The sequence below is a fragment of the Cyphellophora europaea genome, assembly GCF_000365145.1.
Source record: "Cyphellophora europaea CBS 101466 unplaced genomic scaffold supercont1.4, whole genome shotgun sequence".
Lineage (NCBI taxonomy): Eukaryota > Fungi > Ascomycota > Eurotiomycetes > Chaetothyriales > Cyphellophoraceae > Cyphellophora > Cyphellophora europaea.
The window spans coordinates 1,853,323-1,871,439 of record NW_008481810.1 but is presented as its reverse complement, the minus strand read 5'-3'; the positions used below and the strand labels follow the sequence as shown (position 1 = coordinate 1,871,439).

General features: G+C 55.3%; 9 protein-coding genes across 9 annotated transcripts; 6 read left to right on the top strand and 3 right to left on the bottom strand.

Moving 5' to 3' along the window:
• Positions 1 to 1,182: 1,182 nt before the first annotated feature.
• On the top strand, positions 1,183 to 2,199 carry HMPREF1541_04939 (uncharacterized protein; the record flags this gene model as incomplete). The annotated part of the gene is made up of 3 exons (XM_008719281.1): positions 1,183 to 1,918; positions 1,966 to 2,106; positions 2,159 to 2,199. The coding sequence occupies 3 exons, from the start codon at positions 1,183 to 1,185 to the stop codon at positions 2,197 to 2,199; spliced, it is 918 nt and encodes a 305-aa protein (XP_008717503.1).
• A 2,237-nt stretch (positions 2,200 to 4,436) lies between these two features.
• Positions 4,437 to 5,282, top strand: HMPREF1541_04938 (uncharacterized protein; the record flags this gene model as incomplete). The annotated part of the gene is made up of 1 exon (XM_008719280.1): positions 4,437 to 5,282. One exon carries the CDS (start codon positions 4,437 to 4,439, stop codon positions 5,280 to 5,282), a length of 846 nt encoding a protein of 281 aa, XP_008717502.1.
• A 710-nt stretch (positions 5,283 to 5,992) lies between these two features.
• On the top strand, positions 5,993 to 7,315 carry HMPREF1541_04937 (uncharacterized protein; the record flags this gene model as incomplete). The annotated part of the gene is made up of 1 exon (XM_008719279.1): positions 5,993 to 7,315. One exon carries the CDS (start codon positions 5,993 to 5,995, stop codon positions 7,313 to 7,315), a length of 1,323 nt encoding a protein of 440 aa, XP_008717501.1.
• Positions 7,316 to 7,570: 255 nt separating this feature from the next.
• On the bottom strand, positions 7,571 to 8,411 carry HMPREF1541_04936 (uncharacterized protein; the record flags this gene model as incomplete). The annotated part of the gene is made up of 2 exons (XM_008719278.1): positions 7,571 to 8,192; positions 8,275 to 8,411. 2 exons carry the CDS (start codon positions 8,409 to 8,411, stop codon positions 7,571 to 7,573), a joined length of 759 nt encoding a protein of 252 aa, XP_008717500.1.
• A 659-nt stretch (positions 8,412 to 9,070) lies between these two features.
• HMPREF1541_04935 (uncharacterized protein) lies at positions 9,071 to 9,913 on the top strand (the record flags this gene model as incomplete). Its single annotated transcript, XM_008719277.1, has 1 exon — positions 9,071 to 9,913. The coding sequence occupies one exon, from the start codon at positions 9,071 to 9,073 to the stop codon at positions 9,911 to 9,913; it is 843 nt and encodes a 280-aa protein (XP_008717499.1).
• Positions 9,914 to 11,054: 1,141 nt separating this feature from the next.
• Positions 11,055 to 12,482, top strand: HMPREF1541_04934 (uncharacterized protein; the record flags this gene model as incomplete). The annotated part of the gene is made up of 1 exon (XM_008719276.1): positions 11,055 to 12,482. The coding sequence occupies one exon, from the start codon at positions 11,055 to 11,057 to the stop codon at positions 12,480 to 12,482; it is 1,428 nt and encodes a 475-aa protein (XP_008717498.1).
• Positions 12,483 to 13,596: 1,114 nt separating this feature from the next.
• On the bottom strand, positions 13,597 to 14,908 carry HMPREF1541_04933 (uncharacterized protein; the record flags this gene model as incomplete). Its single annotated transcript, XM_008719275.1, has 4 exons — positions 13,597 to 13,831; positions 13,882 to 14,575; positions 14,628 to 14,744; positions 14,794 to 14,908. The coding sequence occupies 4 exons, from the start codon at positions 14,906 to 14,908 to the stop codon at positions 13,597 to 13,599; spliced, it is 1,161 nt and encodes a 386-aa protein (XP_008717497.1).
• A 672-nt stretch (positions 14,909 to 15,580) lies between these two features.
• HMPREF1541_04932 (uncharacterized protein) lies at positions 15,581 to 16,714 on the top strand (the record flags this gene model as incomplete). The annotated part of the gene is made up of 1 exon (XM_008719274.1): positions 15,581 to 16,714. The coding sequence occupies one exon, from the start codon at positions 15,581 to 15,583 to the stop codon at positions 16,712 to 16,714; it is 1,134 nt and encodes a 377-aa protein (XP_008717496.1).
• A 53-nt stretch (positions 16,715 to 16,767) lies between these two features.
• On the bottom strand, positions 16,768 to 17,895 carry HMPREF1541_04931 (uncharacterized protein; the record flags this gene model as incomplete). Its single annotated transcript, XM_008719273.1, has 1 exon — positions 16,768 to 17,895. The coding sequence occupies one exon, from the start codon at positions 17,893 to 17,895 to the stop codon at positions 16,768 to 16,770; it is 1,128 nt and encodes a 375-aa protein (XP_008717495.1).
• Between the last annotated feature and the right edge of the window lie 222 nt (positions 17,896 to 18,117).

Sequence of the window (18,117 nt, the reverse complement as noted above, 5' to 3'; positions counted from 1 at the left end):
AAGCCAGTGCATATCTCGAAGTCGGGCCGGTTAAGCTCGACTAGCATCCTACCTGTTTGAGACCATGAGGCAAGTGAGAAGCCTGGAGTGGAGAGTGCCGGGAACTAAGGTTCCAGAAACAGTCGTACTAGCGTTGGCATCGAGAGTCAATTTAGATGGTAATGGATGAAGGCGAATTCACGATGGTGAACTCGGGACAAGGACAAAGTCGGTGTGTCGCATCAACAAGACGTTTCCAGTACGCGAGGCTGCAATGTGCTCGATGATGTGAACATCCGCAAGCGGGGATGGAACGCCGGTTGACGCTGTGCGACCTGAGGCTGTTAGGTTGGTACTGGGATGAGCTGCGAGGTACTTCGCTGACCCGCACGCACAGACCTGGGGCATCGGAAACATCACTGTGTGTGCTATGTTTTGTCCCACGGCCAGCCCGATTCGTGTGCACTCTTGCGATAGTTTCCTAGAGAACGTCCGCGATGGTTTTGAGACGAGTGCAGAGTGAGCCCGGTGGGAATTTCCTCTTTCAGCGACAGGAAAAATAGGACTCGAAGAAGCTTTCGACGGTGGACCCCGAGTGAGCCGATGTTGCAGCAATTCAGGACCATGAGGAATGTGATATCAGATTTTTCCGAGTGCTATCCAAGCTGGTCTCCGGGATGATCTCACCTGTAGCAGGGCCATTCGAGGTGCAGGGCCTGGGCGCCACCATGCATGGGCCATTGCTATTGCCGGGGTTGTAACAGCTTTCATGCTCCCAGCCAGCCTGGCTCAAGGTGCAGCAAGCCACAGCGTCGGGACTCGCTGACTGAGAGCAGCAATCGACCAGGCAGGAGATGTTCCGCGCCCTGAGCAACCTCACCGTTGCGGGGCATGGAAGCTCATTACACGTTGAGCATGATCTGATTCCAGAAGCCTTCCTGTTGAGGTTTTTTGAGGCGTGAAGGCCGGAAGGCGGGGTAATGTTTCGGCTATTGACTTCACTTATCGATAGTGACCGCGCCCCCGCGCGTGGGGGCAGTTGCAGGCAGCGCACCCCCGCGAGCTTCACCTGGAATACTTCACATGTCGGCAAACTTGGCCGTTGAACACGGATCAAGAGTCTGCAGAATAAAAACATCATCGTTGCAGTTGCAAAGTCGTTTTCGTATAGCACCGAAATCGATCATCTTCATGATCGCCACCATGACCGACACAGTCTTCAAGCTCAACACCGGTGCCTCGATTCCTGCCCTTGGCCTGGGAACCTGGCAGTCTCCTGAGGGCGAAGTTAGAAAAGCGGTCGCGCATGCCATCAAGGCCGGCTATCGCCACATCGACTGTGCATACGTATATGGCAACGAGGCTGAGGTAGGAACGGGCATCAAGGAGGGTCTCCAAGCGGCCGGCATCAGCAGATCCGAGCTGTTCATCACGACAAAGCTGTGGTGCACTTACCATACCCGCATCGAGGAGAACCTCGACAAGAGTCTTGCCCTGCTCGGTCTAGACTATGTGGATCTCTACCTCCTGCACTGGCCAGTCGCCATGAACCCCAACGGTAATCACGAGAAGTTCCCCAAACTGCCGGATGGAACACGAGACCTGATCCCTGGTCGGAAGCACGTCGACACTTATAAGGACATGGAGAAGCTCCTCAAAGGCACTAAAGTCCGAGCCATTGGCGTCTGCAACTATTCCAAGAAATACCTTGAGGAATTGCTGCCAAACGTCAGCGTTGTACCCGCGGCCAACCAGATCGAGAACCACCCTCTGCTCCCTCAGCAGGAGATTGTGGATCTCTGCAAGGAACGGGGCATTCTCATCACCGCGTACAGCCCGTTGGGAAGCACGGGTAGTCCGCTGATGCAGGACGATCACGTTGTCAAATTGGCCAAGGACAAAGGCACCAGCCCTGGCTCTATCCTCTTGAGCTATCACAGTAAGTTGCGCCGATCAATTCGAGACTCATAGTCTGACCAGCCACAGTCGCGCGCGGCAGTGCTGTTCTTGCCAAATCGGTTACACCCTCCCGAATCGACGAGAACAAGAAGATCGTGCAGCTTTCCTCGGACGATGTTGCGACTCTAGATGAGATCTCAAAGAATGGCGTCAAGCGCTTTGTCTATCGTAAGTGGCTTATACCCCCTTTGTCCGCAGTACTTACTGACTCTTTGTCAAGCCGAGTTCGGAGTCAACTTTGGCTTCCCAGACAAGCAATAATTTGGCAGAAAAAGCTGTAGACGGTTGGGGAAACGCATAACATAGCATAGCGTTGGCGAATGGTGCTGGCCGAAAAGGCTAATAGAGGCCCGGGCGGCAATAATCACCCGGCGGAACGAGACCTATGCTCATAGGTAGATGGTTACCAAATGGGAGGCACATACATCTTTACATTCGACTGCGCGGCTGGTCTCGCTCTTGTCCATGCTCTATCCCTCGACCGTTTTTTAGACCCTCGTCGTCATGGTATCAATGCGAGACTTCCTCTTTTCCATCGTCGAGTTCAGGCATGCGCCGTGCCATTATGATTTGTGTGCTGCGTATGGCTTGGCAAAGAAAGCGTTATCCCAACGTGACATATTGGTGGAGAGATCCAGTTCTCCTACAGACAAAAGAACGGTAGGTGGTTGGAATCGATGTGGCATGGTCTCTGATGTATGGATACGTCGACAATCATGCTCAGACCTGGCTTACTGTCAGCAGGCCCGATGTTGAACTCTCAACTCTCCAGCCACACATGTCACGTTGCGCAGCAATGCACTCATTCTAGGTGTCTGTAAACGAATCTGCTGTTTGAGAGCCGATGTCTGGAGCCAGCTCCCAAACATAGGGTAGAACAGAATACTGGAAGTGGCAAGTGGGACGCCTTAGGCCGCGCCTACAACGGTGAATGAGCCTGTTGCAATCAAGCATTTCCCAGACGCTCGTTTGCAGCACTACGAAAGCTTGTGATGACGTTCGCTGACCCAGATCAGGGCGACGAACCATCTTTTCGTGCCAACTGGGGTTGAAAAGAGTCCAGCCGCACCGAATTATCAGGATCGGCCCTCCTGATCCTGGGACCCCAACGGCCAAGCACATTCAGGCAGACGTGCTGCTTCAGGCAAGACAGTCGAAGACCCTTTCGTGCTGTGGCCTCGGATATGCTGCCGCTGGCGAGGATCCGCACACGTTGGTTAGCCCTGTGCCTGACTGTCCTGACTGACCATGAGGGTGCGACAATCGATGTATGACATGCGTCATGACAGAAGACGATTGAAACGGGACAACTGAACGAGCCCGATGCATCTTCTGAGCCGTGCTGGTAAAAAGAAACCCGTAGCCTTCAGCAGGGTTTCCCAGCCTCCATCGTCTCCGTCACAATCGCCCCACTCAAAAATCGCAACTGCAAGCTGTGATCGTGTACGTGTACGGCTGATGATAGCCGCGCTACCCATAATGTCACAGACTACCTCCTCAACAACGCCGAGCTTCTTTCAGGCTTTGGCCACGCCTATGCGGTGCCTCAGCCTGTGCATTCATTCGGCCCCGTCTGGCAAGTCACACCACACAGCCATCAGCGACGTCAAGGTGCCCACACCGGATGGATGGTAAGTAAAGAGCATAGAGGAGCTTGGATAAGGAGAAGTTAATGGGACCAGACTTCGGTGTCGGCCTACTTTCTCTCCTCCGCCTGCGCTTGTGACTGAAGCCGTACTGACTGTTTGGCAGTAAGCCTTTGCTAGCGCCCTATATCTCAGCCCTTTTAAGGATGCGCAGGAGTCCTACCACTCAAGATATGCGCAGTAGGGCCTTTAGTCTCTGGCTGCGTGTTCTGTCCATGGAGCTATGCTGAAACAAGCTAACTCTGATCTGTAGGGCTCTGTCACCACTGCATCTATCTGATGCCTACTTCCGCAGCCAGGACTGAGATTGTCGACACAGCCTGTCACAGGTGTGCTCATGAAAGGTGCGGGCTGTGCCAGGTCACATTTTTGAATGCGACAGCAGACATGACACCAGAATACTTCTATGAGTCAGACCAACACTAAAGAAGTGCGGAGGACAACACACAGGAGACTGAAGCGCGGTCATCAGCCAGAGCTTCGTACCTAGTAGTAGCAATGTCACCAAGATTCGATACCCAACAACGTCTCGTTGGCGCCTGTGCAGTGAAACCTCGCTTGTATTGTGGCTATGTCGCCGTTGGCGAATCAGATTGCATAGGGTTAGGGTTGCTGCCTTGTGGCAGACGCGGTTGCCTTCTTGGCGCGACACTGCCACATGCCCGTTGTTTTCCCCAACCAAAGTTCCTCCCTTCACTTGACACAAGGCACAGTCATGCGTCCATATAAAACCAGAGAATCATGCATCACTTCTTTCCGTTCACAACCTCCTTGATCAGAGCAAATATTCAAAGACCTCTGCGTGCCTGTGCCTCTCTTCGTCAATCTCATCATCAACGTTCAAAGCGCACCATGTCTACCCTCAAGCTACCATCAAGCGGACATTTCCCAGGCGTCACCGTAAAACTTCCATCCAACCTCCGTCTGGAGCAATTGCTATCGTATCGCCCATTCAACAACTGGCTATCCGCCCTCTCCAAATCGCTGGCTCTCCAGCATCACCCTCAACATCCCTTTCACTCTGAGCCGTACAATCTCCGCGAGATCGAGATTCAGAGCGTGGACTTCTTCTCAGAGAAACGCCTTGGCTTCCTGAAACTGCGAGCGTCTATCACCAATGAGAAGAATGAGTCGCTTCCGGGGTCGGTCTTCATGAGGGGTGGAAGTGTGGCTATGCTTATCGTCTTATCACCGGCCAACACCAGTGCTGGGGATGACTATGCGCTCATGACTGTTCAGCCACGTATCGCCGCGGGTTCACTAAGCTTCGTCGAGTTGCCTGCAGGCATGATTGACGACGCCGGCACGTTCACTGGTGCTGCTGCAAAGGAGATCAAGGAAGAGACTGGTCTCGACATCAAGGAGGACGAACTCATCGACATGACTCAGCTCACGCTGAAGGAGGTTACTTCCGAACTAGATCGAGAGGGTGGAGTCGAAGCACATCTTCAGGAGGGCATGTACCCAAGCCCGGGGGGCTGCGACGAGTTCATGCCTATCTACCTGGCGCGGAAGAAGATGGCCAAGGAGGAGATGGAGATTTTAAAGGGCAAGCTTACGGGGCTGCGCGATCATGGAGAGAAGATCACTTTGAAGCTCGTGAAGCTGAAGGACGTGTGGAAGGTGGGAGTGCGAGACGGCAAGACTTTGGCGGCTATTGCTCTTCATGATGGATTGGTTCGAGCAGGCAAGCTGTGAGTGACTGCTGAGATGCTGCACAACTCGCTATAAATCAAGGAGCCGCTAGAGCCGATGAATATGAAGTCCAACAAAACTGGAGCCTGTCAGGCATTCACAAACGTGGGTGCGGCGGTCGATTCTGCGGTACACCTGCGCAGAGATCTCAGAGCATTCTATACGAGTGGCACGAACTGCTAGGGCATACATGGCGGTCTCGATGGGCTTCTGCATCTAGCACGGCAGTTGTTTGAAGTCAATGGCCGTGCCGGGCAGGGGATTCAAATCGAGACCGAATCGGTGACACCAAAGACAGACGGGGGACTTGTTTGTTCGAGTCCCAGGCCTTGCAACGGCCTAGACATGGCCACTATGCTGGAAGCGATATCAACTAGATACCAGATGGCTCTGATGCTATGTCTGCTGCAATTCCTATTTCTCGGGACGAATCTGACCATACCGGACGGATCTCTTTATCTATGATGCTACCGGCTGTGCACATGCTTCGTGACAGATGATACCCGTATACTGTTCATGTCGTAGAGAACATCTACCAGATCCTATTCCCATCTCTGGGGTGGCACCGCTCGGCCCAAGGAAGGGTAATTCCCTCAGCCTTGGTCTTCATGCGCTGCAAAACAAGCCTAATTACGTATAGAGCACGAAACTCCTGCATTCCTCCCCTGCGCAGCTTGCCACCCCTCTCGCAGACCGTATCCTCGCCCCACGCCATGCAGCTGTTCGAGCAGCTGACATCGTACTTTGGCGTCAGCGGTGCTGTCGATGGCAGCGGCCAGCTCGCCAGCCAACAGATCGTCTTCGGCGCCAACAGCACAGCTCCCCCGCAATCGCTAACGCATCCAACACTGCCTCTTGGCTATTCCCACCTGAACGCCGTGTCCATCAACAACCACGCCTTCTCCGCCCTTCCAGGCGAGTGGACGCACGACAGCCTCCTGACGCCCTTCCACTCCTTCACCCCGTCCAAATCCGCGTCCCCATCGCCAGACCTCAGCTCCATCCGCTCCGCACACTTCATCGCCTTCGACCCCGCCTTCTTCACCTCCGTTCTCGGCGCCTCCGCCACACTCACCACCCTCCACTCCTTCACCAGCCCCGATGACCAACACGTGCACGAAGCGCCCGTCTACCTGCCCGCAACCCACGAGCTGCTCTTCGCCGACACCTCGGTCAGCGGCTGGCTGTGGGCTCTCGACGTCTCCACGGCCGCGATCCGCAAGATCACCACGGCCCCACCCCTCAGCAACGTCAACGGCGGCACTTCGCGCTGCACCGCCGCCGGCCTGTGCACACTGTACCTCACTACCAACGGCGGGCACGCCCCCAGCATCCACGCCTGCCCGCTCCCCGGAAACTTCAGCACCAGTACGTCAACGCTACAGTGCGGACCACTGCTCAACAATTTCCGCTCCCGCAAGCTCAACTCGCCCAACGACCTGATTTTCACGTCCGGAGGCGACGTCCTCTTCACGGACCCGGACTACGGCTGGGCGCAAGGCTGGCCAGGCGTCGGACCGCCGCAGCTGCCGAATGGCGTGTACCGCTACAGCGTCGCGACGGGTGCCCTGTCGGTGCTGAGTGTTGGGACGGTGAAGATGCCGAATGGCCTGGCGCTGAGTCCGGACGAGCGGACGCTGTACGTGGCGGACAGTGGCAGTATCCACGGCAGACCGATCGCGGTGGATGAGACGGCTGTGAGGGGCGTGTGGGCTTTTGACTTTGACGCTGCACCGGGCGGCGTTGGGGTTAAGGGTGGTGGTGGGGGGCGGGTGGTGCATCTGGTGGAGAGTGGCTGGCCGGATGGCGTGAGGGTCGGGCAGTCGGGTCTGTTGTTTGTGGCAGTGGTGGGTGGTGTGGATGTCGTGGATGTCGCGAGGGGGGGTGTGCTGCTGGGGAAGATCAATGTGGGCGATGATGTGATTTACAACCTGGAGCCGGTTCAGCGTGGGGGAAAAGACGACGGCGTTTGGCTGCTGACGGGGAAGGCGGCCGTGTATAAGGCTGTTATTAAGGAGAAGGGGCGGGCGTTGTGAGCTGTCGTGCAGCTTAGTTGAGGGGGAGATTGCAAGCTTGAAGAGTGAGAGCAATAGTCTCAGGCAGTGAAAGTCTTGGCGCGCTCGCGGCTCTTTGCTCCATCTTGAGTGACGGGGATGCTATTGCTCTCTAGTCGTCCATCTATGATAAGCTCTGGTGCCAAACCTATGAGGAGGTCTATCTGTATCCCGAACTTGATGGCCGCGCCGGCTTCACACCACACACATACACACTACACACACTCTCTGGCCCTTTCATCTCGCCCCAGCGACGTCACCCCTCCCCGGCACCTTGCCCCCACCGCATTCATCCACCTTCTGGCCCTGCCCCTGCCTCTGAACCCCTCCCCGTTCTTCCTCTCCCGGCATACGATACAACTCCTCCTCAATCTCCGCCAACCGACTCCCCCGCACCCTCCCCTCCCTCAACCCATAAAACTGACTAAACATCATAATCAGCGGCCGCCACCGATCCGCATCCACGCGATTCTCGAACCCCTCCAGCCTCAACTCCGGATGAATCCTCACCCTCTGAATCCTAACTTCCACCGCTTTCATGGCCCCCCGGGCGTCCGCGCTGTCGGAGAACAAGTCAAACGCCTTGACGAGCGAGGCTTCCATGACGACGGGGCATTCCGCTAGGCCCGGGGGCGGGACGGTGGCGGAAGGGAGAGGCGTGAAGCGGCCCAGGGCGAATTTGTCGGCGCAGTGCACGTAGCCCATGGACTGTTTTGGGGGAGGGACGGGGCAGGAGCCCGTGGTGCGTGCGATGCGGTTGACGTGCGCGGCTTCGGCGTCCGAGGGGAGGGAGATGGTGCAGGTGCCGGTGGAGAGGAGATTGAGGGTTGTCTGGGAAAAGGCGGCGAGACCGAGCATGCTTTTTTGGCGAGGAATGTGTCAGTGAATTATTGGTTAGGTTTTGGTAAGACGGGAAAGATGGGTGGGAGGGTGTGGCTTACCAGTGGTTGCCAAGCCAGAAGATGGAGGACATGGGTCCGATGTTGGGCGCGCTGGTCTCGGGGTGGAGGGTGGTGATTAGGGCGGTTGGCGTGCCGAAGTAGAGGATGGCGGGGTTGATGTCTTCGTGGGAGGCCATGTTGGAGGTAAGGCCAGAAGCAGGTGCAGTCGAGGACTTGTGCAGTGAGTGAGTGATTGAGTTGTCGAAAGCGTATAGGAAGGTCTGCAGGACGTTGATCGAAGACCGGCAGGATTTACCCATCCAGTCCCTTTTATATGTCCATTCCGACTGCGGTGTGTACCCTGCGCCAAGGTGGGTCAGGTCTTCGTCCCATGATTTTGAGCGTGAAGGTACTTGCTTCGGCAGCTCCGCTGTTGATTTGAGCTTGATTCAAACTGCTGATTCGTCCATATCAAGAGCAATCGTACGCAGTGCCGGGTACACAAAGTCTTATTACCGCATCAGGTAGTGGTGTGGAGGGTCCACTTTGCCCTTGATGTAGCCAATCGGAGTGCTAGATGTTAAGGAGATGTGTAATGCAAGGCTAGGGCTCCTTGGACTGGTACCTGGATAATGGAACGTGCGGAATTGGGTACAACTTCTCCGGGCCTGGTTTTGAGCCTCTGTGACGCCTTTGTCCTAGAATAGTCTCCCACTTGATGCCAGAGAATGAATCCGAGGGTTGGGCTGTGGGTTCTTGGCACCAGTTCCGCCCCCAAATCCTCTTGATTCCCCCGACCCGGCCGCGACAAACACAGGGCTCAGCAGTCACACACTGTTTGCTGTTCAACCCAATTATGGAGACTCCTCAAACAGCTGCTGCAGCCTCACTCGTCAACGCTGCTCCGGAAACCATCAGCAACGACACTGATCCAGCGACGGATGACCAGGATGCAGAGGAGGAAGCCTACCTAGACACGATCGACGCCAACCCTGATACAATTGAAGACTATGGCAGATCTCAATTTCGTGCACGTGCCTTCGCAGTAGCGCTGGAAAAGCTCGTCAAAGAAGCTGCTGCATCCCCCGACAGCCCCTCCGCCAGTGCATCCCGTATGGAGCATGACGGCTACTGGCGTAAAGTCTTCACTCAAACCATCATTCCGACAGTGGTGGCGGACGACAGTATCGAGAACTCCCTCTTCGATCCTCCACGGAACAAATTGGGAATCGTGGTCGCCTGTGAGCCCACTGGTGGACTTCTATGTTGCCCGTGCGATATGCCGAACAGTTTTCTGCCCACTGTTGCGGTAGAGGCAGCAGAAGCAGATAGAGTGGCTAATGGCGGGGCCGGAGTGGGAAAGCGAGCGTTACTGGAGGGATTGACAGCCGCGCTGTATGGCACCAGTGAGGGGAAGACGGGATTCATTGGCGGTGATGGAGAGCGATTCGTGTTGGGCCGATGCAGTTGGATGACAGCTCAAGGGGTCCTCTGGAATCCTGGCCTGTATCTGTTGATGTTGGGCTGGGAGAAGAACATAGTGGATGCGGGAATGGCACTTGAAGCGGCAAGGCAGGAGAAGTTGCTGGCGGAACGACGCGCTAATGGTGAGTTTGACAGTGTTGACACGTCATCGGAGGAGGAAGCCAATTCGGACGGGTCGACACCGTCGTCGAAGGAGGCTCAACCGAGATCATGAGCAACGCCATGACGCTATCGCTACTCTTGTGCAAACAATAGCAGCTCAATAATTGTTTCAATGCGCAGCTCGTGCTGCTTCCCGCAGACGGAGGCTCGATATGACTGTCAATTCCTGGTCAGGATCCGGATGCATCATGCGGAGTGCACACTTCATCATCAGCTGTATCTCGAGCGTGAGCGTGCCTTGCTTTGATTGCCAGCACCAGCCACACGATACCGCTGCCTTGTCCAGTGCGAGTTGTGGACCTTGATGTAGGACGCAAGACCAAAGTCGAGCATCTTGACAAGTCCACCTGGGCCTAGCAAGAGGTTGAGTCAACTCTGTTGTCCACACCTCCCGAGTGTCATATGGCTCACATTCCACGTTCCGTTCATACTCACTTCCATGTCACAGTCTTGGTCTACTTGTTGTCTTCCGGTGAAAGCACTGGGTGTTAACAGTCAAACGCTCCTGCGTCTGAGTCGAAGAAATTAGCCAGAGTCTACCTTCGAACAAGCCATAACCCTCCAAGCAAGTCAGCATGATCAATCAGATGTGTTACTGATCCACCGGAGTGTTCGTACCAAGGATGACATTATCCATGATCGTGCACGTCGAGAGCTGTCATACGATCAATGTCATAATGGCTCGTCAGCATCCTCAAACAGAGATGTCATCTACATAAGGGTGTTTTGATGAGCTGATTCGAGAATAGACCTCCTAAAACATACTCTACCCTGACTTTGCGTACCTTTAGAGAATCTCAAACCATTGATAGGTTCAAGAAGAACTCAACTACCCAATCGAAGCAGCTTCGACTGACGGCTATTATGTGCGGCATTCGGTTTACCTCAGGAGTGGCTGGCTGGTGCAGGTAGGTTGATTGGCGTTGGGAATTAGATAGTCTGGGTGATGCCAAAGTTGATTCCTTCCAAACAGGTACTGCGACTGCCCGTCCATCCAGATAGTACCCGAATTCGGCTGCTGGATTGCAAGAGCGGGAAGCACTGACGAGAGACCACCCACGACAAACGTCATTGAAACCCTTGACGATGGCCCCAGGATACTTGAGCAAGGCCCCTGTTACTTCGCAGTCCAAGCTGCAGGGGAATGTCTTTGGAATGCGGCAAGCATCGACATTTACCCGGATCAAGACTACATGCCGTTCCAGATTTCCCATGTGCCTTACTGGAAATCGAATGGACCCTTCGCGGGCTACATCGAGAATCGACTCCCGTGGGACTCGGACCGAGAGTGCGTGAGATGCCAATCTGAGGATCGCTACTACTACCTGAGGCAGGACATTGCCATCGAAGAACCTAAGCATGTACCGCTCCATCTCAGGAACCCTCTCCGTCAATATTTCGCGATGAAAGAGGAAGGGCTTCTGGGACTGCACAATCAAGAAAGGGTGAACGCGAGATGGTCACAGCGTCCCTATCAAGAGGCAACTCTCCGTGATCACTTCGGTAGCCAGCTATACAAGGCTCAATTGGGCTGGGAGGATCACTTCGAGGTCCTCAGACAGCAAGAAGAGCGCCGCGAAGTCTTAGGGAAGCCTCCTCTTCCCTGGGGAGATCTAGACGTCGGAGAGTATAAGCTACCCCCGGGACCCCTGCCTGAGAACCCACAGCGCGAGTACTTGGGTGCGACAGTTATCGCTTTTCTCAACCGCCTCAAAGAAATTCGCCAGGAAGTTTCAGGCATTCGAGATCGACACGAGCGCAACATACAGTTTTTTGTTAGACTGCGCGACTTCACCCAGCCACTGGCGGTGCGGGCTCTCAAGTTCGGTGAGAGGGGTAGCGGTTCTTCCATCTCTTCCAACTCTACCGCTGCCGATGCTTGGTACCGAGAGAACCCATTCCCTGACCGGCGCTCCAAGCCCCAGAGGTCGTGGTCTCCCGGCGGACGCGAGTATCGGCCCCTGAAGAGTATTACGCACATCCTCACAGGTGGCACGGACATGCCGAAGAAAAGTGAAGATTATATCCGCCAACAGCGGCTCAAGTACCCTTACCCTGTCCCAGATGCAATTCCTGCCTTCGACAAGGCCCACATCGAGTTTGACCGGCAGTGTGCGGCTGAGTACAAAGTCGAGGGACAATGGAAATGTCGGAACATAGTCAACTGCACCATTACCGACCGCATCTTGAAGGGCGACTTCGACAGTGTCTCAGCATTTGTCCTCGGCAACGTTAGGGCTGACTATGACTTCTTGATGTTCATGGCACGTAATGAGCACGACTTCTACGAGAGAACTGGCAAGGAGAAAGGCCGTGCCGACGATGAGAGTGCTACAACAGCGGACGAGTCCAGCATAGCCGAGTCCGGGACGACGGTGGGCCGATCCGCCGCTTTGAATATACGCACTCGACCGGGCCCGTCATCTAGCGTGGCGAGCTCGCAACTTACGGGTACTGGAACTCGCTCTCGATTTACGGACACCGATGTTAGCTATGCGACCTCCAGAGACAGCGAGGCTGCAAGTCAGTTGTCAGAAGCCTCTCGTGCCGGCCATGGACGAGGCCGTCGTCACTATGATGATGAAGACGAGGACTCAGACAGCGACACGACAGAGGCGTGAACGCTGGTCCGCGGCCTCCCAAGACGCTAATCGAACGTCTCGACTTGATCGAGGTGCTGCTCAGGGCGTGCCACTGTGCTTAGCCAGGTAGACGAACGATGAACCACAAGTGACCCCTTCCGTCTCTTACTTTCCATACTCTCCTCCCTAGCAGCCACATGACGCTTCGCAATGCGAACAACCTCTTCACAGTCTGTAGTTGTCACATCCAAGAGCACAAGCCCCTCCTATGGGAAGCTATCCACCCCCGTCGATAGTGACCCACCAGAGCCTCGTGCAGCCTCGTGCAGCCCCTGAACGCCGAACGCCTAGCTCCGGCTCCGGCGCCTCCCCCCTTGGTACTTCGTACTCCGTACTCTGTACCCCCGTCCCCGAAAAACGACCCCCGAAGCCCAACAACACTCGGCACGCCGCGCAACGGCGCCCCCCTTTTGCCTTACTCCGTGCCCCTTTCCTAACCTGTACTCTGTACTCCGTACTCCGCATCCCGTACCTGTCACTCAGCGGATGTCGTCCTTCGAACCCCCATACCCCTGAGGCGCCATGCCACGCCACGGCAGTAGATCCCGGGAAGCCACGCCACGGCCAGCCACGCGCACGTGCTTGTGCGTGGTACAGAGTACTGCGCCGGCAAAGAATGTATTGTACAGTATAAAGTGATAGGCTTGTTTTGATGATTTCCTCATGTACATATATATACATTTCAGACTAGAAATCTGTGTTCGGAACACGCAGCTCAAAGGATCCGCGATGCTGCAGATATGGGAAGAAAAAAGGATTAAAAAACCGCTACCGACTTTATCGAATTCATGGATGGCGTGGCGACCATGCCATTACAAGCAGCCATTATGAGAAGTTTCAGCAACCGTGCTTTTCTGTTGCTCTGCGGGCCATCAAGGCCGCAACAAGCAGCGTGAAGTCCCGGGCTTCCCACCCTCCCCCTCAGCGACTCATGGCGCACGGAGATGGGGCTGGGACAAGATACAACCAAACCCATCCTCGGCGCATAAGCTCACTCTCCATGTCGCGGATATTTGTCGCCAAAATTTCGAATACACACCGCTTGCAACTTCGCGTATCATCGTGACACCACCGACAGCCGACCAAGCATCATCTACTCGGCCTGGCCGTTGAGATCGTCGGCATGGCTTTGTTCGCGCTGCATGCGGGCTTCGATCTCGCGTAGCTGGCTCTCGCGGGCCAAAAGCTCTTGTCGCTTCTCGTTGATCTCGCGCTGTACCTTGACCTCGATCTCGCGGAGCTTCTCCTCCTCCCGACGCAGTTGTTCTTCCTTGAGCCGAACAGACTGGTTGGCGAGGTCTTCGGGGTTGATGGACGAATCTTGTGCACTGGCGCAAAGTTAGTACTTGTTTGACGTGGTTGAACAGAGCCAACATACTTTCCAACTCCACCATCCACGCTCTTGGAGAGCTTCTCAGTACGGTAGTTCTCGTACAGGAAGTCGTGAGTGATCTCCTTGAGATCGGCCAGATGGGAGTGGAGCAATGCACTCCGAATGGCCAGGAAGTCGGAGTGTCTTGGGTTCTCGACTTCGACAACACCCCAGGGGTATTGCCGAGCCCGCACTCGGCGGCCACCAATCTCCAGAACGTCCTCGGAACCAACGATAGCAAATGGCATCAGTCCCCGGAGCTCCGCGTTCTCTTCAACGGTATCCTCATCATCTTCTTCGATATCGTAGGGAAAGTTATACACGGGTATTCTGTAATGTTCAATGTCTTCCATGACCAGCTTCTTCGATTCTGCCAGCTCAGCTGGGGTGAGGGAGTCGGCCTTGCCAACGACAGGGATGACGTTGACGCGGGGAGACAGACGCTTCATAAGCTCAATATCGAGTTCTCTGAGGCCGTGGCCGGTCGGGGTAATGAAGTAGAGGAGGGCGTGGACACGATTGTCACGGAAGCGGGGGTTACGCTTGATACGAGACTCCTCGGCAAGAATGTCATCGTATTGGCGCTCGAGATAGCCCACGATTTCGCCGAAGGCCGATTCATTGTCAATCTGGTCACCGAAACCCGGGGTATCGACGATGGTCAGGGAGACACGAGTGCCTTCTTCATCAAGCTCGAGCTCTGGCTTTTGTCAGACGACGCCCATGCAGTGTGCATACTTTGCGCTTCTTACCAACTGTGACAGGCTTGATCCTGACACCTTCCTCGAGGTGCGCATTGGCCGCATCATCGGAGTCTTTAGACTTCAGGACCTGCTTTCCGCAGAGGGTGTTGACGAAGGTTGTTCGGCCTGATGACATGTCAGCCTGCGCTCTCTCTACGACTTGTCTCCAGCTTACCTGTACCACTCGCACCGCACACCATCAGTGAGAAGAGAACACCCTTCTTGACATTCTTCTTCCTCCGGATCTTCATCTGTCGTTCGCGCAAGCTGTTGTCAGCGGAAGAGAACATGGTGAGGCCAGCCTAAGGGCGTGCAGAAGGCGACAGGGGAGGAGTGGACGAGCACGACTTGCTGTAAAGTCTTGGATAGACATACCGCATTCATTGGAGACGACATGATAAGGGGCCGAGAATGTATCGGTGTGTGCGACTAGTGAACTCAAACGAGAGTAGAAGGCTGGGCCTAAGTTGCTTTTGATAAGCCCCGTCCAGCTGGATGATATGTAGACGCAGAACCGAAGGAAGGGCAGTGTGGTCGAGAGTCGAAGATGGCCAAAGGAAGAGGGCAGGGGAAGCAGTCCGCAGAAAACACTTTTGGGATGGAGTGAGGAATTAGGGGCTCGTTCCACCGCAGCACAGGAACAGATCGCCAACTACGGGGTTGCGCTTGCCTTGTTTGGGCTTAGAGTCAGCCTGGCCACGCCTGCCAATGGGAGTGCAATACGGAGTACCTGTGGCACGACTTTAACCACACCTGCACCTACACCTGCACCTGGGACTCTCATACTCAGCATGTACCTAATGTACTCTCACGAGCATCGTCAGTGACAGCATCCTCCCACATTGCCTCGCTCCCCAGTCGAGCTTCGGTAACTGCCATTGTCAAGGTAGGTCCGAACAAGCTGTTGATCCATGCGCTCTCATTTTAGTCCTGCCTGCACGCCTTGACCTTCACGCGTCACTATGGCGCAACGGAGGCCTGCCCACCACAACCGTCGCAATCCGTCCGTCGACATTCCCAAATATCAACCCCAAACACACATGGACGCCGAGGCGCAGGCGGCGCACGAGCGACAGCGCGCCCTTGCTCAAATTTCAGACTACGACTCAGAAAACGCCGGCTACGGCTCAGATCTACCCATGAAGCCTCCTCCACCCCAGCGCACCACGGAAGAGCTGAATCTCTCCGTCGTGCAACGCCACCACCCAGACGTCACGAGCATCCTTTCCATCGCACCATACGCTGTCATCTACGAGTTCGAAACGATACCAGAGCCCGTATGGGAGAAGAAAGACATCGAAGGCTCTCTTTTCATATGCCAACTTCGGCCTGGATCTTACGGCGAGGATCGATATGCAGCTATTGTGCTCAATCGGCGAGGTCTGAAGAATTTTGACGCACCACTGATCGAAGTGGAAAATGGCGGCGTCGAAATCAATGATCCGTATGTCATTATAACCTTCATCGAAGAGGGCAGGCAGAGAATCTATGGCGTTTTCATCTTCAGCGAGGGACCTGGCTCCTCCACCGAGCACTCTCGAATCCTCAACGGCGAGCTCATGATCACCCTGGCCAACTCCGCCGGTATCAGCAGAAAGGCGGCCGAAGCCTCTGCGGCAGACGCACAAGCCCGCCATACCAATGGTCATGTACAGGAAGCCGAGCGCGAATTGGAGCAGGACCCGACCATGGGTGGCGAACCAATGGGCCGTGAAATTAGTTTGCAACAGCTCTTTGGTCAGCAACGAACTCGGGATGCTGGCTACAGTGTCCGGACACATCACATTGATGGCTCCACTAGCCAGGCGACACAAGCCGGCGGTTTCGAGACTCCGCAGAATATACATCCGCCTTTGCCACCAGCTCCATCTCAGCAACAACAGACCAATGCTCTAATGGACCTGTTCCTTGGCGCCGGCGCTCCGCGATCGGCTGGACACCACCGGCAGGTGCAAGAGCCAAACAGCATGGCGGGGGCTTTCCAGGCGAGCGCTGGTCAGCAGTTCTATCAGCATATCCCTCAGCATGCTCAGGTGCAGCAACAACCCAACGTGCTAGCAGACTTGTTTCGCCGATCAGGCCTTCCTCCTCAATAGCCACAACAATACTATCGTTCCCTGAGGACAATATTTTCGTCTAGTCATTACTCTTATGATCGTTTAACATCTTCTAACCACGGTTTGACGTACTCGCTCACCGCACGATTCTGCCTCAAACACCATGCATGTACTAGACCCTTCTTCTCGTCGACCACCACACTTCCCCTTCCGTCATGCCTACCTCGCGTCCTGATGATGTCGTTCCTGGTCCTGTCGCCTATCCAGTGGTCCTTCTGCGCGAATAGGAAGTACATGAGTGGACCGCCTTGTCCGTTCCAGGCACTGCTTTCGACAGCGTCGCCGACACCCCAGACTTCTGGCCCCCAACCATCGGCGGATATACTGACGAGCTCCTCTTTCGCCATCTCTAAGGCTTGCCGTACTCCGCCGGGACTCTGTAAAAACCGAGCTGTCGTTCTCACTCCTTCCAGATTCGCATCTAGCCCCATGAAGCGGCCAATCAACCACTGTATTGCACTCTCACTCAGCGCCCACGCTAGACCCGCTGCCATAAGCTGCAGTAACCACGGCAAGAATGACAGTCTTGCCATGATGGGGGCAGCCTTGATGCCAGACGGCGACTTGGCGAGGTCAACAATTGTCGGTGCCAGTAAGACACACGCCTCGATGTCCCAATCAAGAACCTCTGCCGGGTTCGCACCCACGCCTAAGACACCACTCGCATCCGCGACCGGCTCATGCATCCGCTCCCTGCGCTCCGCGGCACAGCTGACCACCTCAAGAGCCAGCCACGTCCCCACGCTGTGGCCCATCAGCGTGACCTTTGCACTTCTCCCCAGCCGCCTCACGACTTCATCGATGCGTGCAACAGCCAGATTCACCTGCTCCTCGAGCCGCCACCACTCAGCATCCTCCCCGCGCGTCTTGGCGCCGCGCTTTCCGGCAACGGCGTCCGGAAAGAGTAGATCATTGTCATTCTCGTCCAGCTCGACGTCCTCGAAACCACCAAGGCTGAACCCGACAATGACATAGTCTCTCCCCTCCTCGCTCGAGGCTAGCAGGGCGAGATATTCGTGGTAGTAGCTCAGCAGGCCGGGGTTTCCAGTGAGGTAGAAGATCACGCGGATGGAGTCGTTATTTCCTGGAGGCTTCAGAGCGAGGAGATGTTGCGGAACGTGGATGAAGACGTCGTTTGAGAGGCGAGGAGACAATGGCATTATTATTTGTTGTCTCTGTAGTTATTTGTAAAGATGGACATTGCTCTAAATCCCGCCGGGATGACAAGGCAAACGGGGGATCCACTTGAGATGCCAAGGAAGGCGCCGACTGGTTCGCTTACAGCCTTGGCGTGAATGCTCCTCTGTCTTCCTGTACGGACCGTACCTACCTTTCGTAATGTAATGGAAGACCGCCATCAACTTGAACCCCAGAGTTGCGAG